Source organism: Lipophrys pholis, assembly GCF_963383615.2.
Source record: "Lipophrys pholis genome assembly, chromosome: 3".
In the NCBI taxonomy this organism is placed as follows: Eukaryota; Metazoa; Chordata; class Actinopteri; order Blenniiformes; family Blenniidae; genus Lipophrys; species Lipophrys pholis.
This window is the reverse complement of record NC_137627.1, coordinates 3,370,057-3,393,126: the sequence shown is the minus strand read 5'-3', so window position 1 is coordinate 3,393,126 and position 23,070 is coordinate 3,370,057. Positions and strand designations below refer to the sequence as shown.

At 41.4% G+C, this 23,070-nt stretch overlaps 1 protein-coding gene across 1 annotated transcript in view; it reads right to left on the bottom strand.

Annotated features, from left to right (window-relative positions):
• The window catches only part of smtnl (smoothelin, like), a 34,405-nt gene that overhangs the window by 9,898 nt on the left and 1,437 nt on the right, over positions 1–23,070 (bottom strand). Inside the window, exons 3-8 of the mRNA XM_080459139.1 lie at positions 3,517–3,598; positions 2,218–2,478; positions 2,065–2,127; positions 1,923–1,983; positions 1,735–1,848; positions 1,535–1,661 (exon numbers count right to left, since the gene is read on the bottom strand). Coding sequence (XP_080315265.1) covers positions 1,535–1,661; positions 1,735–1,848; positions 1,923–1,983; positions 2,065–2,127; positions 2,218–2,478; positions 3,517–3,598 — 708 coding nt within the window. The remainder of the gene's footprint in view (positions 1–1,534; positions 1,662–1,734; positions 1,849–1,922; positions 1,984–2,064; positions 2,128–2,217; positions 2,479–3,516; positions 3,599–23,070) is intronic.

Sequence of the window (23,070 nt, the reverse complement as noted above, 5' to 3'; positions counted from 1 at the left end):
CATTAGCAAGGTGCTCACCGCCATCGTCATTCTTATCCATTGCCATTGAATTCGGTCCTACTTTGACGTTTTGTTTCTTCTTACTTCTTGTTTTGGCTCCCCCACACATTGGATCCGATTTAAGTGTTCTTTTATGGATTTTAGGGGGTAAATTCTAAACTCGCTATCGGGAGAAAAAAAGTTCACGCCACCATCTTGTTCTCCGACCGGAAATCCCCCCTCAGTGTTTTTGTTTAAAGTATATGTAACACGGGTGGGAATTAATTACCTGCTGCATTCCCGTGTTTAATCTCGCGAGAGTGATGACATGCCCACGTGACCCGCTGCAACCTATCGCGCTCTATATTGCCCCATGTTTCAAAATGGCTGAGAGGTGCTGAGGCTAAGCGTCGGGAGGAAGTTTGAAGCCGTCATAGGTGCCGATCATCAGGGCCGAGTTAGTGCGGGCGAGTGTGTCGATGCGGAGATAGAAAGCGGAGTTGGCCAGGTCCCAAAGTCTTGGATGGCAAGCTATAGATAGGCCTCGAGCCTGAGCCCAAGGATCTCCACCTCTCGATTCCTGAACTCCACCTGCTCTGGTCGGGCGGTAGGCGGCTTCGGCCACACCCTTTTGACTCGCACCTCACTACGCTGCGGCCCTTTGCACTATACCACACACATCATCTCCATAGCCCAAATCATTCCCCCTCTGAACTATTATGCAAATCCCCAAACCCGTGTGGCCGTATGAAGTGCGGTGTATGAAGTGCGCTTATGAACTTTTGCTTATGAATTGTCGATTATGAACTTTCGAACCCGAGTTATTGTTGGTATTCATGTAATTTTGTCTATTTATGGCCATTCCTATCCATGTTTATCCGTATGTGTAATTGTTTTGTGTTCACTGTAAAAAGAATCAATAACACTGGTACCATTTGCAAAGTAATGTTCGGTGTCCATTTCATCTCTCCAAGAGCTGTAACCAGGACTTCTGATTAGCTAAATAATAACAATTTATAGAACCATTGCTAGACTAGCTCAAACGCATGCTACATATATCTTTCAGAAATCAATATATTGTTCTTTGTTAAAGATACAGTGACTCAGGTCCTGAGTCGAGGTGGTGGACTGTGTCCAGCTCTGGCATTCTTAACATCTATGCATTGAAGAGAAGGTTTGTTATGAAGAAAGCATGTATGTATGCTATTTGATGGCCAGTTCTGTTTTAATAAATGAAAAATACCACTCAAATATGTGTCATTTGTGTATTTGAATATGTGCTGAAGCTGGAAAAGGTGCAGACACATTTTATACACATGCCCAGTTCTTAATTCTTCGCTGAATTTCAGCATCACATCAGTAATAGTTTCACCGCTGTTGCTGCATTGCCATTTGTACATAAAAGCAAAGCAGTATATTTTAATCTTTTGACAGAGGAAGGCTAGCTGGTTCTATTGCCTCTAACATTTATGCGAAGCCAGGATAATCGTTTCCAAACTCCTTTCACGAGACTAGTTCTGATCTGGTCTCAAGTGGGAGCCGACTGGTCTTGTACCTGGTAGCCGATGGTCTTGGATCGGCACCACTCGAGAAGAATCTGTTTGATGCTGCTGGCACTGGACACCCCAAAACTTTGCGAACGCTTCAGTTTGGGTTTGGAGTCCACCGTTTGTTTGGGGCGACTGTGCAGAGAAAAGAGAAACAAAGATTTTTTTCTCATGTGATCTCATGTGATCAGACTTACGTTGCTTTTACCTGTTGTTGGCCTCGGAGTCGAGTCTTTCAAAGATGGATCGGCGGGCCTGAGCTCCGATGTTACGGGGCAGAGTCTGCGACCTCACCAGCTCCCGTCGCCCTGGAGCTCGCTCACTGATCGGGGGGGGGGTACAAGATTCAGCCGTATTTCAGTTATCTTGATGGAGATTCCGTCACCATCAACTCACCTGTCACTGTGTAGCAGCCCTGAATACGTCACTGATTTTCCAGGAGCTGAGTTAGCCTTTTCTGGAATAAAAGAATGAGAGGATATGCCATCAGCGGTGGTTGTTCTTGAACAGTCCGAGACGTTCTGAAAGAAGAGCTCACCATGAAGGGTGGGAGATCCCAAAGCTCTAATGGGTGTTGGATTCCAGGTCTTCACGGAAGACACTGAAAGTAGAGAAATCAAGGAGATTTTAACTAAAACATGACTCATATTAAAGGTGGATTGATTGAACTCATGATGAGTCCAGCAGCCACCTGGTGGGACAGGAGTCTCCTCTCCAGTTTGCGGTTGGTTGATGCTGTCAGCTGATTGGTGTGAAGGCGAGGCCTCGCACACAGGAGAGGAGGACGGAGAACCGACGGGGCTGCTGGGAGCGACAGGGGAACCTTTGAGTTCTGCAGTCTTGGTTGTGGCGGTGATGGGGAGGTGGGGCATGCGCATGGCGACCGGGGCTATGTGCCCATGTGGGAACTCGTTGGGTGGAGAAATCTTTCCATGTACCAACACCGAATGTTCTGCTCGAGGAAAAAAAAAAGACAACGGAAACGATTGCTTATCAAGCTGCACAGCGTTCATTCATTCATTTGCTTCCGCTTATCCGTTTCCGGGTCACGGGGGTGGCAGTCTGAGCACTGTCACCCAGATCACAATGCACCTATTAAGAACCTTCCTGCAGGTGGTGAGCCCACGGGAAGGTGACGCCCGGCGTGGGACACAAACCCACTACCCCTGAGATTGTGAGTCTCATGCTCTACCAACTGAGCTAGCCGGGGGAATCACAGCGTTCATGTTTATTCCAAACTACTTTTCTTCTTACCCTAACGCCCAAATATTTCATTGATTATTGATAGTACGCAATCTTTTTTGCACCAAGGTGAATTTGAAAATCTTTCCAAGAATTTAATCAAATTTTTATTTTTTTAATTTTTCTTGCTGTTTTTTTGCATGTTGATATGCTGATGATTCACCAGGTATGATCACCAAAATTTGCTTTGACATTCAAGCGAGACAAATAAGAATTCTTGACCGTATAAATTAGATATTTTCTCTCTAATCCGCCTATAAGTTTGTCATGACAAGTGCAGCAAAAACTATTAAAACATGACAGAGGTTCATTTCTTACGCTTTCCAAATCCACAGTGACTCCGATTGCGATGCAAAGCAATGCATAAAATTCATAATTTGGGAATTTAATTCACAGTTTGAGTTGGTAATTTGGAGCGGCCGAGCTGAACCAACGAACCACAGGATTCAAAGCATTGTAATACTATTATGTGCCTCTTGGTGGTGTGGTGAGCCACTTTAGCTTCCACTGTTCTCAACAGAAAACCCAAAGAGAAAAGAAGCAGCAATTTGTGACACTGATAAAAGACACATAAACACAACAATATCTGGATTTCGTCATTCTGCTCCCTACTGTACAGTGATGTTATATATCACACAACTAAAATTATTATTTTTTCTTCTAATTTTGTTTTCAGGATAAGTTTGGGAACAAACATCCTCAGCTCTACAAATTTAAAACTATTGTTTTTCCCATATAGGCCCCATACCCGTGTTCGCAGCGTGTCCATTCTCCTGTGCAGCATGTGTTGGGACGGGGTCGATTTCTATCGGCTCTTCTCGCTCTATGCTCTGAAACACAGTGAGAAAGAAACAACAACTTCAGTCACATTTGACCTTGACTGCTGACCACAAACACAAACACAAACACAAACAGAGACTACAAGCCAAAATGTACGATTTTAAAGTCAGCGAACGTCCCACAATGGAGGTAAAAGCTGCATTTGTTGACTGATTAATTTTTGTTTGGGTCGAGTTGTGGAAACACCAGTTTGTTGTGTTTGGATCGCAGTCAGAATCAAAGCAGTTTGGCCTTCAAAAAAAATAAAACATTCTGATGAGCTTTGTGAGTCATTGTTTTACTCTCAAACTCACACAGAACAAAACAATCCTATAAAGTGTCACCCCACAGCTTGGCTCACTTCAAAAAAATACTGAGCGGTGACCTCGGTGGAGCTCGAAGGTGTGAGAGGCACCGGGGTGAGTATGTCCAGGGTGTCCCTCCTCTGATAGGACCTTACAAGTCTTTGTTTTCAATCTGACATCTTAAGGGTAGGGATCCCTGCCAAAAAACTCTGACTGCTAATGTGACTAGAGATCAAGTCTTAATGTCAAACATCATCAGTGTCCAGACTTTCTTTATCGTGATCCGATCCGTGCTGACTTCCCTCCCTTCAAACACAATCATCCTCGTCGAACGGCTAATCACCGTCACCACCAGATACTTCTATCGGACCTCTTGATTCACGCTGCTGCTGACCCACATAGGCTGCGGTTCAATCTGTCACTTTAAATGTGGATCTGCCAGATAGACGCAGAGCTCAGGGTGTTGATAGTTCTTCTGGCACAGAACAACACTTCTCAGGTCAGGGGTATGCAACTCTGCTGCCCTGGAGCCACAGGAGGCTCTTAAACTCCTATAGTGGCTTCTTCCAGCCTTCAGAGTTCTAGTACGTTCACAAAAGGATTACTTAGTTTGCACACTCGACTACTTTCCAAAGAGACTCTTATCTACTGGCTGAAAATTGGCTAAAATGGACTTAAAAGGTAAAAACAGCTTAAGTGGCTAAAAATAGCTAAAATTAATATAAAAGGTCAAATGGAACAACCCTGTCCAGGTGAATCCTGCTCACGTCCATAGTAAGCTGGGATCGACTCCAGCACCCCGCGGACCCTGAACTGGATAAGCGAGATAGAAGATGGAAATGGAAAAGCAGCTAAAATTATTAAAATGGCTAGAAATGCAAAAACCTGCAAAAATCTTTTAAAATCTGGCAAAAGCAACTAAAACAGCGAAGGTAGCAAAAGTTTCTGAAAGCAAGCAGTATAAAATGGCAATACAGCTAAAATGGATAAAAAAAACCTGCTAAAATAGTGTAAAATATTTTTGGGTAAAAGCGCTTTACAAAAGGTAAAACTTTACAAAGAAAATGTATTAAATAGCCAGGTCTGCTAAAATCACCAAAATGACTAAAGGAGTTAAAAATAAATAAATAAATAAATTATAGCCATTTTAAAGCTACAAGGCCAAGAAAATGTAATAAAAATAAAAAACAAAAACAAAACAAAACCTAAAAACACTATAAACTGCCCATCGTTCTACACCAACAGCTAACTAACACGATCAAAACCACATCCTCAGCTCTTTGGAAACTAATTAATGAACGGATGGTTATATTTCAATGGTCACTTTGGAATTAAACTGAGCGTAACTGGGAAGATTGACTTGAATGCCGAATCATCGACTTTGTGTTAACGTCAGTGTGTTTGGAAGCAGCAGCATGAGGTTGGAAACCACAAAGTGAACACAAAAAGAAGTGACTTTATGGAAAAATCTAACTCAGCCGTTTCACTGAGCCAGAAAAGGAAGATAAGTGGTTACTGGAGCGTCTTTAATTTCCGAAAGCATTGTCGGGATACATTTTCCCTTTCCTCCCAGAGATGGCTCAATCCCGGAGATGTGGTAGTCGTGGAAACATCATCATTTTCTAAATGAGCATCCGCTATGTGGTTTTACTCACGACAGCAGCTACCTTCAGATGCAAACAAGTTTTAAAAGCCAAGCATTATTCATGAAGTCTGAAAGTAACTTAAATTAGTAAGATCTTCTTTATGTCTTTTTGCAAAAAATAAAAGAAAAAGAAAAAAAAGGACCTCAACGCTAAAATGTAATTCTAATTTTGTGGACATCTTAACTGATGACACAGAATGATTGGACCCCTTTCATAAAAAAAACTATTTCAATCGATACCAATATAATATCGGTTCGATAGCGATACGATACGATACCAATACTGTGGCGATGATTTGTATAAAAGCTTCATGTGTGAGAATAACCCTATGCTGGGGTAAAAGAAAAGAATATTAAAGGTATCCAAGAAAAAATGTGTAAAAATGCAAACAAGCAAGAAATTCAACCAAAAACAGTTCCTACAATGTAAATATTCATAGTTTAACATGAGAATCAACTTAAAAACAGACAGGTATCAGAAGTCCTCATACTTTGGCATTGATCTGTGCTATAAGAATGAATGTGATGCTCGCGCAATTGAAATACATTATATAGTTATAGAGAACAGATCGAAACATGAGAGTGAAAAGGAGGAAAAATAAAAGAAGCCAACAAGCATCTTGGAAAAATGTCAGTATGTTAATGGATCTAACATTATTAATGTCAGCAACAGCAAGACTGAGTACAAACCCTGTGTCTGCGTGTGTATCTTGGAATGCTGCTAGATTACGTGTGTTAACACAAGGCAAGAATTGTGGCCTGTGTGTGTGTGTGTGTATGTGTGTGTGTGTGTGTGTGTGTGTGTTTGTGTGTTTGTGTGTGTGTGTGTGTGTGTCTGTGGAGGGAAGTGGGGGTTTCATTTCATAATCTAGTGATAACACACATGAAAAGGAGAAAATGATGACTCCTGGAGAAAATATCAGTGTGCATGATAAGGTGGAGTCATTTCAGTTTAGGAATTTGCACAGAGGGGCAGTGAGCGAGGGGGGTGGGGGGGGGGGGAGGAGTGGGGGTGGGCGGGTCTCGATGGAAACAGCTGGCTATGAAGGAGGAGGAGGACAAACTGGAGGCTTCCCACATCATCAGGCGCCCACTTTGGGTCCGCGGGGGGAAACGTGATAGCGGACCCTCTGAGGTTCCTGTAAACTCTCTGGTATCTGGAGGTCTTATTTGCTGGCAGAACACCGATGATTCCCGTGAAGTTCTCCGAGCTTAAGGTGGCACGAGGCGGCTGCGGGGTCCGTGGACCTGCTGCACCCTGAACATCCGTGCGTGCGTTCGCATAAACAAATATTTTGGCGTAACAACCTCATGGTGATGCTGAACATCTGATATGTGCTGGAGTTGTCTTCACTTGGTGGACACATAACAGGTTTAATACTGTATCAACAGGGCGCTTCAGGGGTCCTACTTTTGCAAAAAGAGACTCAAAAAAATGTGCACAATTATAAAAAATTATGCATTAAATGTTTACATTTATTAACATAATGACTCATAGTTTAATGCTAACTGAGCAAACTCAATGAAAGACTTAAAGTTTACTGACTGAATTTGTCTTTTTTTTTTTTATCGGAAAATCTGAATTCTGTATGTTGTTGAAGCAAGACATCGACAAACCATTTACATAAAATATCTCATGGACAAACCTGGTAATATCAAACTGCAGCGAAAGAGACATTTGAATGACAGTTTTTATATATTACAGGGAAAATGGAAAACAGCCTACATTCAAAATAAATCCTCAAGTCCCAACTTTCTAATCTGAACTTTTCTAACGGTAATAGAAATAATTTACACAATCAAATTGCAAATAGAGAAGGATAAAGGCAAAACTATGAACCCCCCCCCCCCCCCCCCCCAACAAAACATTGTTTGTAAATTAAAAACACCCAGACTCTGCTGTCTGTATTGTGCACAGCAGAGTTTAGCACAGCCTTATTCCACTCAGTGAGTTTGATTCACGACCATCTGGGGCCCTTCCTGGCTGCGGGGCCGTAAGGAGGCACCTAATTCACAGAGGAGGGCCGGCTGAGCGCTGCAGCTATCTGAGGGAAACTTCAAAGGTCAAACCTGAGGTTAGCAGCTGCTACAAAACTAATATTTATCGACGAAGGAGTCAATATATAATGTGCAGTCCGTTTAAAAGCCCCCCCCCCCACACCTCAAAACGCTAAACAAAAAAACCCCAAAAGCAAACAATTGTTGGCATGCAGCAATTGTAGTGAGAATATAGAGCTGATAGTGTCAGTTCAAATTTAATAGTGAGAGTTTAGAGTTAATAGTGTGAGTTCAGAGATAATAGTGAGAGTTTACAGTTCACAGTGAACGTTTAGAGTTAAAAGTGAGGGTTGAGAGCTGATACTGAGAGTTTAAAGTTAAAAGTGAAACTTTAGAGTTTATAGTGAGAGTTTAGAGTTTATAGTGAGAGTTTAGAGTTACAAAGTGAGAGTTCAGAGCTGATACTGAGAGTTTAGAGTTAAAAGTGAAACTTTATAGTTTATAGTGAGAGTTTAGAGTTTATAGTGAGAGTTTAGAGTTACAAAGTGAGAGTTCAGAGCTGATACTGAGAGTTTAGAGTTAAAAGTGAAACTTTAGAGTTTATAGTGAGAGTTTAGAGTTTATAGTGAGAGTTTAGAGTTTATAGTGAGAGTTTAGAGTTACAAAGTGAGAGTTCAGAGCTGATACTGAGAGTTTAGAGTTGAAAATGAGTGTGTTTAATTGTTCTCACACCAACAATCAGCATCGGGCTGCAGCTCTTTCCACTTATAAATCAGGAACCAACTTTTAAAGATATCACCTCGCATGTCAGAGCAGCGACACAACTCACGTTTGCCATATTGGCCGACACGTGCGTATTTGCATTCATGCTCTACTTATAAGTGTCTGTGAGCAGGACTAATCACATCCACGTGCTACCAAAATAGACCGAGCAGAGCTGGGAGAGGAGCTCTGCATGTATCTACAGCACAGTACAGATTGTGAATATTAAAGGCCTCGACAGAATGAATCAGCTCCTTAGTCAAGTTTGCTATTTGTAGTTATTGCAATACACTGTGGACTCGTAAACGCACACGGACAGACTCACAGATGAAACTTTTCTCCCATAAAAACCTCGTAATCCAGTGACAGGCCTGAACGCAGACAAAAGCTCACTTTTTTTTTTTTTTGTCTCAGGAGAACAACAAATCCCCGATTCCCCGAGCGTGCGTCACTGCGCCGTGAACCTGGAGCTATAAAATATTTGGACATAGTAAAACAGAGCAGGAAATTTGGAAAAGCCTCCAGTCGGAGAGCAGAGACAGAAGAGGGCTGGAAAGGAAAAAGGGACATGGTCGCTTTTTCCCCATTCACATCAGAGACTTTTGAATTTCCTCTATTTGGAGTCATGTTGAGGAATGAATTGTCCATGTATATAACATTTATCAATTTATTAACCCGAATGGTGCTTTTCTATCATTCATTTCTATTAAACAAACAGCAGACTGAGTCAGGGAGCTACAAATTCTCGTGTCTATTCAGCTCCTTTGTCCCAGACTTCATGCAGCTTTTCAAATTTATATACAAATGGGTTTTCTTTCTCATCTAAATATTGTACCCCTGCAGATAATCTTTAGAAGAGAGATTTATGTTGCTGCTCAAGGAGACAAATGTGACATTATAAATAGATATTTCTATAGTTTGTAAACCAAAATATGCATCGGCTCAAATCCACGTCTCAGGGAGCTGACGGATTGGAGGAAATGGCTCGGCAGAAAAATGGCTTTTTTAAATGTTAACAATTGATTATACTGTCACACTAAATACAGCATTCATCCAGTTCCCAGTATGAACTGTGACAAAGGCATCAGACACGTGACCTGAAATGTCTGCAAATGTCACCCATGCTGGCTGCTGGACGTCCCTGCGTGGAGACCTGTGTGTTCAAACAGGAGGAGGGACAGAGGCTGCTGTGTGAGCGCCACCTCCCGTGTTTGGTCAGAAGACATTGTTCAGCTGTCAGACGCAACTTCATCACTGATATAAAACTGTGTCGGGGTTAAAAAATGACGTGTCGACGGGACGAGTCGGCTGCTGGCTGCAGGGAAACCTGAGCCCAGAATGTCACTTCCCTGTCCTCTAGTGTGTTGAATTCAGAAAGAAATAGTGATCATTGGCTTGAAATATGATCTGTAATCGTTAAATATTAAAGCTAGTTTATGCCTACAGTTGATCAATGGTGAACAGAATTATCATTTCCATATTTAGGAAGCCAAAACCATGTCTTTTTTGGACACTAAACCTTTATTTGCACATAATATCACTCAGTCTTTCTTATCTGATCACCCACAAACAAAAGCAATTTACATCAGGACACTTTCTACAGAATCTCAGACTCCGTTCACACGACAGGTTCTTAGTGCCAAACCGTTTGGGTCCCAATTGTTTGCTTCTAAATCTGTAACTGTTTCAATTCCACTCATGCAATATGACGATGGTCACACAGATTACCCTGTCTAAGTCTCTTCTCTGTGAATACTCGATTGGTTTGAATTCCTACAAGGTAAACTAACTTCGGTCAACCTGTTTTTCTCCTCCAGCTCTTCTTATCGTAACCATTTGTTTTATGCTGTGCCTTCTTTCTTGTTCTCTTTCGACACATTGGCGCAAACAATGGAGGCAGTTGTCAGATGCACAAACAAAAGAAGGTTTCCATGAAAACAGAAAACACCGTCACCATTCTTCACTTCCTATTAAACAACGTCAGTTTCCTTTCTACCGTGTATTTCACTACTGTCAAGAAATGACACGGGGTACTCTCTGGCCGGAGTGTCGCATATGAGGCAAGAAGGCATGTTATCACGTGTAACAGCTACTGTGTCGCTCTCAGAGGAAACGGCGACGGAGATTTCCCACTCTGTAATTTCCCCCCGCGGGGCTCTATAGCGGAATCCTCAGTGAGGAAGGAGGACGCGCTCAAACCACCTGTTCTTCAAATGCATTCCCACAGCCTGCAATTTCTTCCCAGGAAAAAAAAAAAATGAAAAATTGGTAGGGAACAGCACTTTGGGTTGAAGGTGGAAATTACGTACAGCCTTTGAACTGCGAAGATATAAAAAGTCTAATTGCAGGTGAGAGTCGCTACAAGCGCAAGCTACAATCTCAACAAGTAGTCCGCTGCTACGCTTCTACTTTCCTGTTGTGTTTGAGGTCAGGACCATTGGCAGACACCGGGCACAAGTAACTATCTCTTTTGGTCGTCCGGTTTTCTATTCTGGATCCTTTTCAGTCCAAAATAAGTTAAGAAGCTTTATTGTCATTGTTCAAGTACAACGAAATTCCGTTTGTTGCATCACTAATAGCAGCAGCAGCATGTCACATTCACATTTAAATAAAAAAAAATAAAAAATAATAGTCTTTGGTAAGGTGCGGTATTGAAGTGCAAGTTCTTTTGGGGGGGGGGGGGGGGGGGGGGTCATGTCATGATGTCGACGTTGCAGTAAATTTCGTTGTTTGTAGATACAGCAACAAACAAGGCGACAAAAAAAAAGAAAAGAAAAAGAAACTACTCCATGACCTTTCATGACTTTCCTTAATTTCATGAGAAAAGCTCATAAACTTAATTCTTTCCCTGAAACCTCAGCTGTAAAATCTTCTTGAACACAAAGGATTCTCATCTGTTGTGTAGCTGTGATCGGTGCTGACAGCCTGCTTCACCCTCCCAGATCTCGAATAAATCAGTTCGACGTTTTGAAGGGAGTTCAACCTCTCCGGCATCTCAGAGAGCCAAACAGAAGAATTGTCACTCCAAAGGATAACGTATGGTACTGCACACTTATTTGCTCAACTGTTTCCCGATGCTCCCTTTTAGCTGCTCCTTGTCTGGTGTTGGTTAAATCTGATTTTCTTTATATCTAAGATTCGTGGAAGAAGAACACGGTGGCTTCTGTGCTTTTCAGGCCAGGAATCAATGAAAAATAGGTCTCGTCGCCACAGGGAAAAGATTGTTTTTCACCGTAGCATCGGGCTCCAACATATGGCAGCAATAGAGAGCGACTCCTCCATCTTACTCGACCACCTTTTTCATTTATCTACATCTGTTCCTGGCAGTACGAAGACGGGACATTGGGGAGTCATACACGCTGACCTTCAGCAGTTGAGGGAATATAAATAAGTGAGTAACTCCTCTCCGTCCACTTCCTTTCCAAAAAGCTCAAGAAGTGTTGTTAAGCTCAGAGTAAGTTTTCTCAACGTTACGCTTCATGTGAGACAATAGGGACAAGAGGTGCAATTTTTTGGCAAACCTGGTGAAATCGTACGTCAAGACCGAAGTATGGAGGTCCTCTGTTTCTGTAAAGTGTGGAGTAAATCCACCTTAACGTACCTGCATTGTGTATTGATCAAACGTGAACACGTCAGTTTGTAAAAGCTCATTCAAACTCAAAATCATCAACTCAATTACCAAACTTGTTGACCCATGTGTTCCTAGGTTTATGTGGGATATGTGCTGAGGCCAAATAATCTGGGCCATCTGGACATTTATGCTCACAGTAGGAGGGAAAGTGATGTTTGGTGGTTAGAAGATGTTTTGATTTCACAACAAATTACTGAGAAACACAAACGTTGCCAAAGACCGTTCAGAGCAAACATACTTTAGGAGTCCACGTCATTGCGCGTGTCATGTTAATAATCTGTCCTGGGGCTGGACTGCTCTGCTACCAAACTCGTAAACACACACATGCTACGAAATGTAATCACCCCGAGAGTCTGAAAGAGTTTACACAGTGCAGAGGAGGTCTGATGTCGTCTGGTTTCCACCAAAAACTAACCACAGCAAAGCATTTTTTATTTTAGTTTTTGCATTCAAGCAACTAATTTCTTGCAAAAACTGCTTCTATGCATGGCTCTTCTACTGACTTCAGTGTCGGGCAAAAAGTCATGTATACACTCACTCTACACCGCAATTTAGTGTAAATTTTAGTAAATTTTTTTCTCAATATTGCGATTGCGATTTAATATGCCATTATTTTTTCAAGGTCCTCTTCTCATGTATTTTTCAACAAACACAAGCAATAAATCAATGTGTATTATAATAAACAATATCAGATTTATTATACATAAATTGTTCTTTCTTATAGGCTAGGCTTATGTTAAGATAAAGTCAAATGAAGCATGTATTAATATGAAAGACAGTTTATTTATCTTCTACTTCAATTATAGTAGCAAACTTACTAAATACAGTGATTTGCAGTCTTGTAAGCATTCACCACAACAAGCCAACCGTTTGTCCATTGTGCTTATCAAAGCCGTAAACCCAGGTTGGGTCACTATACTAATTCAGGGCTTGACATTAAGGATTTTGAGTGGTTTGCTCATCTACATTGCAGTAGGGAAGCACCGATCCACGTTTTTTCACTTCCAATCCGATCCCCATACTTAAATTTGTATATCTGCTGATACGACTCTGATAGCAGAGCTCTGTTTGCTTTAATATTATTACTATCATTATTGTTGACTTTAAATGAGGCTGCAATAAACTCCTCTCTAGAGTAAAGTATAAATTGTACAAATGTATGCATGTATTCTCTCAAAAGACAACTTGAGGTTAGTATAAGGTCAGAAAAGGAAGCAGTACAAACTATTTTTGTTCCATGGTGGCATGATTTTAAAAATGAAAGAAAAATTGTGCGATCAGCTGCTTCAAACATTTTGACTGATTTCTAGTCTGAATAATGGAGGCCACAGGTTGGGGGAAATGAACATAAACGGCTTTGCTTCTGAAACTCCGGGTATGAAATGTAGATCCGCATGTAATGGATAAAAACAAAACAAAATGAAAATAAATAACAGTCCCGTCACAACTGGTGTAAATTAGAGGTAAGAAAAATTAGAGAAAAAAAACCACCGTTATTTGAAAGAAGAAACCTCAAAGCACAGAACATAAACATCATATACTTCTGTCCTAGACAATAGCATACATTAACATCATTGCAACCTTTTATTAAAATCCAGGGGGATATTTATCCATATAGTGCACATAATTGGCTAATGTGCAAAGAAGCGAGAATACTACTTTTACAATCTGTGACTATTTAATGCTCTTCATGAATGTTGAATTGGAAGTCTTTTAATGAGAGGCCTCTAAAGGTTCGCATTAACAGAAATTAAAGCAATATCATGCAGAATGTCTATAAAAGCACGAGATACAATAAATTCTAATAATCTTGGTGCAATATAATGTCGATTTTGGGCTTTCGTAACGCTCAGTTGGCAACTGATTGTTTTTCTATGATCATACAGCGATATTTGAGTCTATCTTATTCAATTACTGCAAACACAAACACCATGAAAAATAAATACTGGAGTCCATTTTCAGTTGAGGTTTTTTCATTAATTGACATTTTTTGCCTCCCAGTGTGTGAGTGGTGCATCATCTTATACAGGAATGTAGTGGAGAAGATTCCTCTCTGTCGACTGTTCTTCCACTGCTCTCTCAGCTCAGCGGGAAGATTTAGCATGTCATCATCTCACCTCCGGCTCTCCATCATTTCACCTCTGAGGACTTCACCCTCACAGTGATTGACAGGAGGACAAATTAACTCTGAGTCTTGTACCTGTGTTTGCTGGGCTCCAAAAATCCCTGTGTGGTCATTATGTGGAGGTCAGCCCCCCTGTGGAGGGAGACTTTACAATGTTACGAAACCTGCAAACTCCAGGAACCCCCCCCCCCCCCCCCCCCCTCACTGATGACCCTTTCCCGGTGTCACTCGACCCCTAAAAGTGATTTTGCTTTAAGTGCCTTCTGGGCAGGCCTCCAAAACACTGGAGCTAAATGAAATGGGTGAAGTATTCCCAGGACAGCTTGAGCTGACCTTAAAATCTTATGAGCTCCTGAGGTCGGACTTCCAGTCAGGCTCACAGGTTCCAGAGCGCTGTCCCGGTCACTTATTAACCTGTTTCCACAGAGATGATGACGGGAACACGGCCTATTGTCTGGAAGTCATTAAGAGAGCCAGGGGTAGCCAGGGAGTGGCTGCATACCTCTGTTAAACCCCCCCAGCATGTGTACGCACTACTTTGCTCTCGTTTTAGCTGTGCCCTGTTTTCCTCCCTTTCTGCTTCTATATCAGTCCAGATCTATTAAAACTGCTAACAGCACTGGAAAAGCATCCAAAATAGCCGCGATAAGCAGTTTGCATTGCCAAACCACTCTGGCAGCCATAATAACAGAGACCTGATCGGCCGCGCAGGAGCGTGGAAATGATTCGGGGTACGTGGTCAAACGAGAAAAGACGGGTTAAAATTAATTATGATCTAAAGGCCAGCACGCATTTGTGCGAATGTGTTTGCATACTTGAATCTCTGTTTTATGTCTTGCTCCTCATGTATTAATAGCCACAAAGAGGACTGGAGGGGTGGTTGGTGCCAGGAATCCAGCCTCAAAATGCAGCTGAGATGGGAGATGGGGGAAGGGGGAAGAGAGTGAGGAAGGGGCTTCAGAGAGGAGTGGTAAAGTTGGATCAGTTGCTGAGTGTCTACAGGGCCCTGTTCAGACCTGCGTTTCGGGTGATCTGATCGCAAATGGCGAGCCCTAAAGACACGAGGGAACGGGCACCAAAGGCACCTTTCACTCAAACCACTTCCCGAGGTGGTCAGGGACGCCCTGTGAACTGCATGCATCCCGGGACGGCGGCGGCGCAGGAATATATATGTCATACGTAACACCGAAACGTCAACATGTGCACTGTGTTTTTATTTAAGAGAATGTGCCAGGCTGAGTTGGACAGTCTTTCCAAAGCACCTCAGGAAAGGAACATGGACGTCTGTGCCTGGCGGTCTGCAGAGACACGGTGCCTTATAGCGGCCGAGCGGAGGATACCGTCCAGCGCAAGCTGGATGACATGACTCATAACATTTAGCAGAAGTGACGTAGAGGGAGCAGCACAATCCAATCTCAAGTGGTTAGCCAGAAACTCATGATACGGACAAATGTAAACATTCTGTACTTGGGCTCGCCACGTGTGATCAGATCACCAGAAATGCATGTTAGCGCCAGATCTGAACGGGCTCTGAATTACAAAGACTTGATAATTGCCATCATTTGTGACTACTTAAAAAGTTCTTCAAGGGCTGCTAACAGAGTGGAAAAGCTCTATATTAATGAAATCCTTAAACTATCATGACTGACATCTGCTCTAAACAGCTGCATCAACCAGATACTGAATATCAACACATTACATCGTGACATAATATTTCCTTAAAGCTTTACTCCTTCAAATTGCCAAAACAACATCGGCGAGCTGCTGCCGGGTCTCTATACACACTCCAGAAAAATGACGTCAACTCATAGCGATGTGTGTGCATGTCTGTGTACGAGTGCAGAACAACTGTGTTTATGCACACGAGGCAGCGAGAGCGCTGTGGAGACTCCACCTCTCCCCTGATTTATTGCTAAAAGAGGGTCCGTGCATGTGAATGTGAGCTGGTAATCACAGAGTAATTCTGTTTGGAAGGGGATCAGTACGTTTAAGTGCCCCGAACACACAATCTATCCATCAGCCAGTTCTCAGACTGTGACTAAACTAAAACAGGCTAAATATTGCTGCAGTCTGCCACTCTTACGTGTGTGTGTGTGCGTGTGTGTGTAGGTAAAGATAAGAAGTAGATAACGTTGGGTTGTGTAATGTCGGCGGGAGACGGAGCGTGGGGGAGAACGGATGGAGATGGATGTGAAACCATGTGGAATTTGTTCCACAAATCAAAAGATCAAGCCATTAAATTGCTGGTTTGATGCTGAAAAGAGACAAGGTTTTACTTGTGAGTGGCAGTATGTGATTACTGTCACACATGGACTTTTAATAGCTCGGTTTAATTGCAAAAAAATAAATAAAAATTGAGATGAGGGTTGAGACAATGGCGAGCTTCTGACAGGGCAGATGCTCTTCAGAATTAAAACCACATTTTCCCGTAAATCCTGTTGCCTCCTGTTCAGAATCTGTAAAAAGCAATTTGTCTTTCATTCCTTCCACTGTCTGCCACCACCAATGAAACCCTCCGTTCAGTGTGTACCAGACTGTTCACAGTGAAAATGCCGCAAAATACACAGAGCAATGGTTTATGATGTTTAATTTGGGACGTGTAGCACCTAAAGCAGAAAACTCATGCGACAGTCTGGAGCTGAGCCCGCAAAGAAAATACATCCATGATTCCCAACAGGCTCAGATTTCTCATCTCCAGACAGCAGCACTTATGTAACATGTGCTGCAAGTGTTGCACTGAGCCCAAGATGAAGGACAAGCAGTCTTTGACGTGGCTGCTAATCAACGGTACATCAGTCTCTTACCTGTGTGCTCCAACATGATCACTTCCTCTGCTGATGCACACCGAGGCCCTGTTTACATGACGTTTCGAGTGAAAATGCATCGTTTTCGCATTTTTGGTTCAGAAAAGTTGCACTTTTACACTGCAACATTTGAAAATGATGTCCGGTTACACGGAATAGGCTGAAATGCTGAAAACGATGTAGTTACCATGCCAGGCCAATAGTGGGTGCCGTTTGTTGATTTTGTAATGAAACCACACACACACATGGGCACAGAGAATAATACGCTATAAACATTAACAAAGGGGTGAGTACACAGACTTTCGTATGGACAGGTGACAAAGTTGAATTGCTATTACAGGCGATTCAACAACACCAAGTCCTAGGAGAATATAGACGGGGAGTCAGGACACCCTGGAGGTCGTTATTTTTGTTATTGTCCATCTACTCGTACACGTACTGAACTATTTACTTCGGCCGGTCCAGCTTTTTTGCAGTTTTTACAGTTTCCTCCATCTACACAGAATCAGAGTGTATTCAGAAAGTTGCGTTCCCAGTAGCTCCACGCATCGCTGTCACACTCGCACTCTGCTCACATCATGACAATTGAGTCATTTGCTAACAAAGACAACGAAACGAGATGAAATCCCTTTGAAAAAGCCCCGATAAGAACCTTGAGTTGAAATATATTTATATTAAATACTTTAATTTGACTGTTTCAAAGTTTAAAACGGGAAGAAAATCTTGATCTCGAGTGAAACATGTTGGACGTATCGACTGGGATAGAGTTAAAAGCCAGAGTGAATGCAGGAATGAGAAGGAAGACTGATTCTCTAATCCTTCCACACCCAATGTACTCCTGATGAAGCACGGGATCCCACACAATGGCCTATTGAGGCGGCTGCTGCAGCGCTGTAATTGTAAACAGTGCTGTTGTTTGCTAGTGTGTTCGTGTGTGTGTGTGTGTGTGTGTGTGTGTGTGTGTGTGTGTGTGTGTGTGTGTGTGTGTGTGTGTGTGTGTGTGTGTGTGTGTGCGTGCAAGAGAGAGAGAGCGAGATGGAGAGGAGAGTTTTGAGGTGGAAACAGTCGGAGAAGACGAGACGTTGTTGAGAAGGTCTTTGTCCTAATCCTAATCTCAGCTAATTTTTGTTGGCCAGAAAACACACACACACACACACACACACACACACACACACACACACACACACACACACACACACACACACACACACAGCTGGGATTCCATTCAAGAGTTTTTATGTGAACTCTGCCGCAGGTAATCAGAAAGAGGCGGGCAGAGCATTATGACAAAGCTTCTCATTTACCACAAACCCCTAAATTATGGTTTTGATGAGACGGGCTAAGAGGAACATACGTCTGACATGGATACATTCAAAGAGAAGATACTGTAAAAAGAAAAAGGACCTCGGGCAGTTCAGCTGAAAAAATGTCTTTTGGAAATCTCAGTTTAAATGTAGCTTTAAAGGAACAAGAACTATTTGGGTTTTTCTAAAATAATTAAGAGGAATTCACAAACTTGTGAAGATGTATTGTATGCATATTGTCCAAATGGGAATTTTATGACAGTTTGCATGCTAACTGAGTAGTCTCATCCCATCTGGTCTTTTAGTACTTTTTTTTTTTACAAGAAGGTAAGTGTAGTGAGACAATCCAACATTTAGTTTCTCCTAAGTCCACCAAAAAAGGAAGAAAATTGTACCTGATGCATAAAGATGGCATTACCAAGACTACGTTCAGACAAATACGAAAGCATTTTCATTAACAAAAAGTTTCCTGTGGACATTAAACTGCATCAAGAAATGTGTCTGTCCATATGGAACCACTGAAAACACTGTTGTATTTATACCAGGGCCAGTCCCACCTGCAAAGTAACGCCGCCACAAAAATACAGAAATACACAAAAAGCAAAGAAGGCATGAAGTATTCACATGAAAATCAGCAACACAGGAACAAAAAAACAAAACAAAACAAACAAAAAAAAAAAAACAAAGACGATGGCAATCACGGACACATGAGCAAGACAACTGTCATTTTGTTGTAAAAGTCAAAACAAGCTGAGTTGTATCTGTGGCATGAACATAAGCCTGTAAATCACCATTGATGTTCATTTGGTTGGGAGGGTGAGGCTATAACATCACCTTTTATCAGTTGGATGATGATGATGAATTTTCAGATTTATCAACTAGCCGAAGCGTATAAATAGATAAAAACAAAAATGTGGATACACCTAAACCCATCTCCATGTGGACAAAGCCTATAATGTTTCATACAGTACCCACTATAAGTTAACTCCTCAATAAGCTTGACCATGTTTGTTGGCTTTAATGACATGTTAGGGTTGGACAACTTAATATTTATTTTTTTAATTGCTGGTTTCAGGTTTATAAATTGTCTCTTGAAAGAGTAAACATGATGTTTACTAATGTTTGTTGAACCGACTTCTTCATTTTTACAGTATAGCTTATCTACGTTGTGAGAGTGTGTGCGTGTGTGTGTGTGTGTGTGTGTGTGTGTGTGTGTGTGTGTGTGTGTGTGTGTGTGTGTGTGTGTGTGTGTGTGTGTGTGTGTGTGTCATGGTACAGCTTGGCAGGTCAGTGTAGAGAAACAGCTGGAGAGCAGGACGGAAGACAGACGCGCACATACACATCTCTCTGGCACCGAGAGCTGCAGTAGGAATGTGTGGAGTGTGTTTCTCCCCGTTTACCTACGATGTGAGGTCCATACCTCGAAGGCCTACCATACATGTGAGATCCAGGCGGCTTGTGGGGGCTTATACCGAAATGTGAAACATTTATCAGCTACAAATTGGCAATAGGGTAAATATTTCATGTGGTTGGGTGAGCATAAGGTGGAAATATTAGACACCTCGTCACTGTGGTGAAGAGATGCTGTTTCACATTTATTTTGAATGCAATGATGGTACTTGTTACGCTCAGGCACTCGGGTAATATTGTTCAGGCTTGAGTGAGGGGCGACATCAGTTGACGAAGAAAGATAGGTCCGTGTGGTTGCGTGTCGTCAATCGGGCCTGTTGGAGCAGTCGACTGAACTTCATGCCCTGCATCTGTCCTCCTGACAGACAGGTGAGGATGTGGCTCAAAACACAAGCTGCAATTATGATTTCAAACAGCATGAATGAATGAAAAGTCCCATAGGCTAATGATGACAACCTGCTGAGCAGAACCACATGATGCACACAGCGAACCTTTGTGCACTCGAGTATTATTCCTGCGCAATTTTCTGATGTGTGTGTATCTGAAGTGGTGTGTTTGGCTGACAGCGGGGGATCTCCCACAGCAGAGACACACAGAAACAATGGCACCCTTGTGTTGTTTAGCTCTGACCACATGATTTCACAGGAGATAACATTCCTCTGTTGTATCCTCCACATAGCGCGGTAATTACAGATACAGGAGGAGCAAGCATTTGCATAATGTGTGCATGTGCATGCAAACACTTTTGAGTCTTTTAGGTACCAGCATCATGATGTGTGAATATGCATTGGGCTGCGTAAAGAAATTGGTGTTACCTCCAAAGATGAAAATGCCTATAAGGAAGAGGAAAATCCATTACGTCTCACAATAAATTGTTGGGAATTAAATTTTTTCAAACATTATATCTGTATTGATTAACTCTTTATAGGGGACCCAGTAAAATAGAGGGAAATTAGAAATGTTATTCTTAGAATTATTTTGATATTTCAAGACTTTAAAGAGATATATTCACCATTACTCAAGAATTTTAAGATGATATTGCTTGGTGAGTGGTGCAAAATGGACTAATATCACAAATATCTCTATAGCTGTTTTCCTACAATACAATGTGGTAATTTACAAAGAAGGTACACTAAAGATTTGTCATTTGTTTTTTGATAATAGACACAATCACTTGAGGTAGATTGATGTGTACATTATTGATGCTATAGCACATTTGCTTATAATTTTTTAGATCCATTTTTTGATCAAGATGAGATGTTTTATTAATGAAAAGTGATCAAATTCTCTCATAATAAATTTATGTTAAGAAACACAACTAAAATAACGGCCATATCAACAATTGGCAGTAAAACAAAAATAATGTAAGTACTTGATGAATATTTTTGTATTTCCTTGAGATAACCATTCAGAGGAAAACAAAAGAAATTGACAAGTTACCAAATCTGGTTACATATCCTATAAAGGGTTTAGTGTATTTCTGGGGTAATTTCATCATCTTTAAGTGTAGTCATTGTTTCATCCAAGAAATGTATACTATGGAAAAAGTAAGTACCCTCACACAGTCGAGGCTTCTATTGCCCCTTTAATGGAAAACTGGTGGACAATTACTCAGTTACTCTTGCTGGACATACACATCAACATTCCTTCAGTTTAAGATAGTTAAAGATGATTTGGGATGTACAAATCATTTAAATCTTCCCACTACATTATTTTTGTATTCTAATGCATGGAGAGTATGTCATTAGGATTAGGTCTAATGGAAGATTTCATTTGGGCTTATGTGACACTCCAGCATCCATCCACCTTTTCTACACACTCACCATATTAGCTAATGTTGTGAACACATCTGGAATTCTGGAGTTCATCGAAGAGCGAATTCAGAGATGACAACAACTACTCACATTCACACTTAAGGCCAATTACTGCAACAAGCATGTCTTTGGCTTGTGGGAGGCAGTACATGGAGAAAAACGCCACACAGACACAGCATAGAGACTTCACAAAGAACTGAACCTGCTTTTGCTGACATGAGACAACAGTTGTACCACCAGAGCCAGATATGGGCTCCATCTGATCGTCTTCCAAAGTGTGACTGTATTTCATGCAATCCGGGATCTGTTTAGTTGTAATTAAAAATGTTGTAATCATTTGTAAAAGAAATATCAATTGGTGAGTTGTGTCTCCTGAGGAAATAGCATTCTTTAACAGAATCAAACGTGTTAAAATCAAAAAACCACTGTTGCACTTGGTTGTTTATATGACTGTACATGTGTGTAATGCGTTCCAGATTTGCATCAGTGCTGATTCTACACTAAGACAAAATACAGAGCTTCACCACAGAACAGCTCCACTCCAAATAAAAATGACAGCCTTAATACTGGTCTCATAAATGTCAAACTTTCCACAGCAGGACGGTCTGGTTTGGAAGTAAATAACACCTTCTGCAGACTCCTTCCTGTCTTTTAACCTATGCAGAGGAGCTTTGAAGTGCTTGTAAAGCAGTTTGACATGCGATGTCCCATCTTTGATTCCACTACCTAATATATCACCAAATAAATGGTGTTATTAGCACTTGTTGATGGATGCACAATAACCGAAGTCAAAGTTATTCAAGCAGTTTTAAAAAATGTGTCGGCTTTCCAAGAACTGGGACTTTTGGCTTCACTGGCATTTTTTTATTTTTATTTTTCTTTTTGAATAAGTTTGAAAAACTTTCCCAAAACCAGGAGATCAAACTAATTAAATCACTCAGGCAAAATATATTTCTCACAATAGACCCATGAGGTTTACACACAGCCGACATTTCACAATGCTGATTTCACATATTTGGTTCGGGTCTGTAAAAACCACAGAACCACACTAACCTCACCTCCCAAGAGCCTGCTCTCCTCATGTTACTGTACCTCATAAATCCTTAAGCATCCTGGCAGAAGGCTATTGTGCTGCCGCAGTGACAAACCCAGCAGTGCCTCTACTCAGCTGCTGCACAACCTCCAGCCCTCAATCAAACTCACAACTTCTGCACGACAGAAGTAATCATTGCTACTGGTCTCCTCCACATAGACCTTTATTGCAATGTATGGAAGATGATTTCTGTGTACAAAACAGGAGGAGCTATAAAACTGGAATTTTGGATAATCAAGAGTACTGCCAGGAGAATGCGACTGTACATGAAAAGACTGCAACTGAAGTAGTTTACAAAACAGGTCACACAAGGTGTAAATGTATTTTTCATATTATGTGAATGAATGATGGCCCGACTGAAAGCTACTGAGCACATGTAAAGGATAGTCAGCAGAGTTTAAACCTATCAACTAAATAATTCTGACAGCTGGCAAATAATAACAATAATGGATGCAGATTGATGCAATAAAATGTATTGTGCACAAAAAAAGAGATGGCATTAAAGCAGTAAGTAGTTTGAAATCACGGGATAAAAATAGTGGATTGTAAAACAAGTTAAATGTTGAAAACTGTTCCCTAAAATACCCTTTCC